Source organism: Pan troglodytes, chromosome 8, assembly GCF_028858775.2.
Source record: "Pan troglodytes isolate AG18354 chromosome 8, NHGRI_mPanTro3-v2.0_pri, whole genome shotgun sequence".
Taxonomy (NCBI): domain Eukaryota; kingdom Metazoa; phylum Chordata; class Mammalia; order Primates; family Hominidae; genus Pan; species Pan troglodytes.
The window spans coordinates 131240029-131246259 of NC_072406.2; the positions used below are offsets into that span (position 1 = coordinate 131240029).

The 6231-nt window shown below is 45.9% G+C and overlaps 1 protein-coding gene across 8 annotated transcripts in view; it reads left to right on the forward strand.

Moving 5' to 3' along the window:
• DENND10 (DENN domain containing 10) overlaps window positions 1-3695 on the forward strand; it is a 29679-nt gene extending 25984 nt beyond the window's left edge. For all 8 annotated transcript variants that reach the window (XM_016919470.4, XM_016919469.4, XM_016919467.4 and 5 more), the window contains one exon: window positions 2186-3695. In XM_016919470.4, coding sequence (XP_016774959.1) covers window positions 2186-2362 — 177 coding nt within the window. In that variant the 3' untranslated portion in view covers window positions 2363-3695. The remainder of the gene's footprint in view (window positions 1-2185) is intronic.
• The last annotated feature ends 2536 nt before the right edge of the window (window positions 3696-6231 follow it).

Below are 6231 nucleotides of genomic sequence, written 5' to 3' on the forward strand. Positions count from 1 at the left end.
GAGCATGGGGAACTAGATTGTCAAAATTTCGCTTTGCTTGTCTCCAGGACAACAGAAATCATGCAGTCAGACTCCTGTCCCACTTAGTGACTGTTGCCACATGCCGCAGAGCCAGCTCCTTGCTGGCGTCTACCTGGCATGCTGACCAGCGTCCATGTGGCCCAGTGGGCACCTGCTCTGCCCTTGCCAAACTGGGATGGCAAATGGGTTTTATTTCTTGTGCTTTCCACATGGTGGCCTGCAGCCCGCCCAGCTCCTTGCATTTGGCCTGTTCACAGCTCCTTGCTCCTCTCCTGAAGGATACACTTCCAGCGTTGCCTTATCTAGATGCCTGACTCATAACCTGGGGCTGGAGGGCCCAGAAGGACTGTCTCCCATCTGCACCTGTCCTACCTGGGGGTACGGGGGCACCTCTGATATGCAGGCTTTACTCATTCGGCCCAACCTGGTGCCTTCTTCATTTATCCATTCATTTACTCAGTGTTTCTTGAGCTCTGTTTGTTAGGCATTGCACTGGCAGTGGGGATGCAGTGGTGAGCAAATCCCTGCCCTCATGGAGTCTGTAATTTAGTGGAGTAGATGCACAGAAAATAATAAATGACAAGATAATTACAGCCCATGTTAGGTGCTGTGACAGAAGGGGTTGAGGTGGAGAATATTGGGGGATGGGTAGGCCAGATCTCTAAGGAGGTGACATGTCAGCAGAAAGATGAGAGGGGCCATTTCTCTGCAGTGCTGGTGGCCTGGCCAGCTGTGAGCAGGAAGAGTGGGCTGATCTTGCCCTGAGGACCTGAACACTGGAGACTCTGGGGCCGCTTCTTTCCTACCATGGGAATCCTCACTGCCCACCTACCCCCAGCATTAGAGTAAAGACATATTCTTACAATATCGGCAACATATGCGAATCTGAGTTTTGCATTACTGTGTTGTTCACAGACTAAAAGTGCTACCTAGATGACTTAGTATGACGTATGAGACCTTGGGGAGGGCAAGTGAAAGTGCTGGGAATGCTCTAAGAGTTCAAAAATACATGAATGAATTAATGATGTCAGCAAACAAGGAAGAAGCCAAAACGTGGCAGAAGCAACCCAGTGTCCTTCAGCAGATGAATGGGCAAGCAAAATGTAGTCTTTATATACAGTAGAATATTACTCAGCTTAAAAAAGAATGGAATGTTTTGAATGTGGCTTTTGTTGGGGGGAAAAAAGGAATAGAATTCTGATACATGCTGTAGCATGGATGAACCTTGAAACCATGCTAATGAAATAAGCCAGACACTAAAGGGTAAATGTTGTATGATTCCACTTATATGAGCTATCTAGAGCAGACAAATTCACAGAGTTAGAAAGCAGAATAGAGGTTCCCAGGGGCTAAGCGAGGGGAAATGGGGTTATTGTGTAATGGGTAGAGTTTCTGTTTGTGATGGTGAAACGTGCTGGAAATAGTGGTGATGGTTGTGCAACGCTGCAAATGTACTTAATGCCACTGAATTATACACTCAGAAAATGACTAAAATTGTAAAAAAAAAAAAACAAAACCACACACTATGATTTTTCTAAGTTAAATTTTGTTTCATTTTTCCTAATTTTTTCTTTAAAAAGAATTATCAGTCCAGATGCAATGGCTCAGATCTATAATCCCAGCAGTTTGGGAAGCCAAGGTGGGCAGATTGCTTGAGCCCAGGAGTTTGAGACCAGCCTGGGCAACATGGTGAAACCCCATCTCTACAAAAAGTATTAAAAAATTAGCTGGGTGTGGTGGCGCATGCCTGTAGTCCCACTACTCAGGAGGCTGAGGTGGGTAGATCACTTGAGCCTGGGAGGTCGAGGCTGCAGTGAGCCATGATTGAACCACTGCACTGCAACCTGGGTAACAGAGCGAGACCCTGTCTCAAAAACAACAAAAAAAGGAGTTTTCTTTTTTGTTGTTCATTTTTGAGACAGGGTTGCCCAGGCTGGAGTGCAGTGGTGCAATCATGGCTCACTGCATTCTCTAACTCCTGGCTCAAGACATTCTCCTGCCACGGTCTCCCAAAGTGCTGGGATTACAGGCATGAGCCACCACGCCGAGCTCATTTTTCATAGTTTATAAACAGTCTGAAAAAAATAGCAGGAAGAATTCTAGAGACTAAATATTCAAATTTCAGATACTAACATGTTGCATATGTTTTCCTGTTCTATTAAAGGATATTGCTCTAAAAACAAGAGAAATCTTTACCAACCTAGCACCGTTTTCAGAAGTTTCGGCTGATGGAGAAAAGAGAGTCCTTAATTTGGAGGCGCTAAAGCAAAAACGATTTCCACCAGCAACAGAAAACTTCCTTTATCATCTAGCAGCAGCCGAACAAATGCTGAAAATCTGACTGTGTGACAGAACGTACCACTGATGACTGATAGAAAGCCCTCTTTCACTCTGATTACCCACTCACTACATGAAGTCCTGAAAATAACAGAGAAACTGTTATATCTTTTTAATGATTTATTTGCAAGTATTGAGATTTGACCTGAAAAACAATGAAACACATGAACACACTTCCGATTTTCTCCTCGCTGATTAGCTTCCTGCCTGCTGTCAGTGCTGGACGAAGTGCTATAACTACTTTATGTAACATTACAGAACAGCTAGAGGTCCTGGGGTAAGAGAAAAAAAGCACATCACGACAAATGTGAAAGCCTTCATTATTACACGTTCCAGTTTGTCTCGCTGTGTAGGCATAAGCTAATGGTTTATTTTCAGAAAGCTGCCTGAAACATTGCTTTGTATTCTTCTAGGAAGAACTTTAATTCCTCCTGAGGAACTCTACTTTCTGAGCCAAACTGCTAATTTTCTGCGGAACTGTCTAGAAGATCATTCAAGAGACCCTGCAGTTGCACTTTGTCGTAAAAGTTTAAAAAAAAAAAAAAAAGGTTTTTCCCAGCCTTTGAACATTTTGCCTATGAGAGTTTTGCATATATTTTATACTTGAGTAGACAACTTTAATAATCCATATTTATACTATCGCAGAAGTAAGCATTTGGCAAACGTTCAGCCATTAGCACTCATTTAACCCTGTTAGCAATATTCTTTTGAAAAAAGTGCCAGTCCTTATGTGATAAACTAAGAAGCCCATTGAATATAAAAGTGTGTAGGACTGAAACAGTGACCTTATATTATTGCTAAGGGAATATGAGATTAACTTCCTACAGGGGCCAAAACCAGAGAAAGGCTTCCAGCAACTTCGATGAAAGTAGTTTGGCCACATGTCAAGCCAATTGTTTGTATTATTTATGTACCTTTTTCATAACTGGAATTGCCAAATAAGCATGGAGGTCTAAATGATGTACTTGTTAGTGTATTCATTCATATTGATTGTAAAGGATTATTTTTCACTCAGTACTGATGTCCTTGGAAATCTTACCTGGAAACATGTTTGCAAAAAACATTATTGGATCTTTCATCTTTTTCTTGGTATTACATATTTGTTAAATAAAAATTAAACACCCTCCCTTTTTTTTGAGTGAGGGCAGGGAGGACCTGAAATAAGACAATGTTTACTAAGGCAAATAATTGAAAATTAAATCTGCACTTTATGGAAATGAGAAATATTAACATCTTTTTTCTCATTTTTTTTGTATTACTATATTAGCTAATGATCAAAGTTGTTAAAATTATAAATTTATGATGCAGAAATAAAATTGAAATATTTTGATATTCAACTACTTTTAGGTGGGTGACAAATTGTCCCCTCTTTCTCTAATACTGCTCATTCCAAAGAAAATGGGGAAAAAATACCTTTTTTCAACAACTGTGAGGGCGCTAGGGAATTATTAAAAGACCTGTCTGAAAGTTCAAGATGGCCAAGGGCGCAGTGGCTCATGCCTGTAATCCCAGCACTTTGGGAGGCCGAGGTGGGCGGATCACCTGAGATCAGGAGTTTGAGACTAGCCTGGCCAACGTGGTGAAACCCCATCTCTACTAAAAGTACAAAAATTAGCTGGGTGTGGTGGCACATGCCTGTAATCCCAGCTACTTGCTATTTGGGAGGCTGAGGCAGGAGAATTGCTCGAACCAGGGAGGCGGAGGTTGCAGTGAGCCGAGACTGCACCATTGCACTCCAGCCTGGACAAAAGAGCGAGACTTGGTTTCAAAAAAAAAAAAAAAAGTTCAAGCCGTCCCCCACACACCCTTTCCTCCCGCCCTAGCCCTCCTCCACTCGCCTTCCTGGAGCTGCCTCTGTAACTTCAGTCTCCTGTCCTTGGAAGATGCCTTCACATTTCTGTCATCTGTTAGCGGTTAAACCTCCACCTGCAGCTGTTGCCCATCTTGTTCTCTAACTTTAATTTTGATTAGTGTCAGCCTATGGTCAAACTGAGCCATTTACTGATTTTGTCCTTTTAGGCTGTTATGAAACTTTCCTCACCAAATTTGGAAATGAACCATCATACTGGCCTTGGGGAAACAAAACCACAGATAAATTCTTTGGTAATGTGGGGTAGGGTGTGTTGGAAGCATTAGTCCAGTACTCAAATGTTGAGGTACCTACTCTGTGCCATGCCTGTGTTGTATTTTGAACTACCCTGATGGGCAGCAGCCCCCGCTCTCGCGGTGCTGCGCACAGTCCGCTTGGGGAAGAGGGTCAGCAAACAGGCTGCTGTAGTGTGGCTAGTGCTAGGCGTGATGTGTGAAACAGAGTGGTATCGGAGCACATAGATGGGGACCCAGTTCAGTGCTGTCAATCCTGGAAGGCCTCCCAGAGGGAGTGATCAATGTCAAAGGCCTGAAGCATAAGTAGACATCTACTCAGACCAGAGGAAACAGCTGTGTGAAGGCCCTGAGAAGAGACCACAGCCCATGTGAGGACCTGGAGGGTCTACAGGGAGGGGAGGGAGTGGCAGGATACGAGTATGGGAAGGGCTTGCTGTGGTGAGGAAGGTGGGCTTGATCTTGACGCACTGGGAAGCCATTTAAGGCTTTTCAGGCTGGGTGCGGTGCTCAGGCCTGTAATCCCAGCACTTAAAGAGGCCAAGGTGGGTGGATCACGGGGACAGGAGATGACAGCCTGGCCAACATGGTGAAACCCCATCTCTACTTAAAAAAAGCAAAACAAAAATTAGCTGGACGTGGTGGCTGGTACATGCCTGTAGTCCCAGCTACTCAGGAGGCTGAGGCACAAGAATCACTTGAACCCAGGAGGTGGAGGTTGCAGTGAGCCAAGATCGCGCCACTGCACTCTACACTCCAGCCTGGGTGACAGAGTGAGACTCCGTCTCAAAAGAAAAAAAAAAACAGTTGTTCAGCAGGTATGGTTTAGAAGAGCAGGCTGGAACGTGGACCGGAGGGAGTAGGCAGGAGATGGGCCAGGCAGTGCCAGCAGGGGATGCTGTTGGACTGCGCTGGGTGGTAGCAGTGGGCATATGTGGGTTCCAGACTCCATGTACTGGGCCCCGTCTACTGCATAGGCTGGTAAGGTGGGGAGAGGGCGCCTCCAGTGATCCTGTTTGGTGCACCTGGGGAGGTGGTGGTGTCAATTCCTGAGACTGGGAGGGAGAGCTGATCTCAGGTTCGGATGGGTTGAGTTTGAGGTGTCTGGGACATCCAAATGGCAAAGTACAGCCAAGTAAGCAGCTCAGTGACCAGCCTGAGTGCCCAGCAGTGTGGCAGTGCCACATTCAGGTGGGTCACGGATGAGAGAAATGTTAGCAGAACAGGAGGTGGGGTGGAGACAGTGAGGGCGGACAACTCTTTTAAGGTGTCTGGCTACAGCCAGGCGTGGTGACAGGCGCCTGTAGTCCCAGCCACTTAGGAGGCTGAGGCAGGTGGGTCCTCATTGAGCCCAGGAGTTCAAGGCTGCAGTGAGCTGATTGTGCCAGTGCACTCCAACCTGGGTGACAGCAAGATCCTGTCTCTAATGAGGCAGGTGACAAGCAGTTTATTTCTTTTTGAGACACAGTCGTTCTATTGCCTAGGCTGGAGTGCAATGGCATGACGTCAGCTCACTGCAACCTCCGCCACCAGGGTTCAAGTGATTCTCCTGCCTCAGCCTCCTGAGTGGCTTGGACTACAGGTGCGCAACACCACGCCTGGCTGATTTTTATATTTTTAGTAGACACGGGGTTTTACCATGTTGGCCAGGCTGGTCTCGAACTCCTGACCTCAGGTGATCCACTGACCTCAGGCGATCCACTGACCTCAGGCGATCCACTGGCCTCAGCCTCCCAAAGTGGTGGGATTACAGGTGTGAGCCACCGCGCC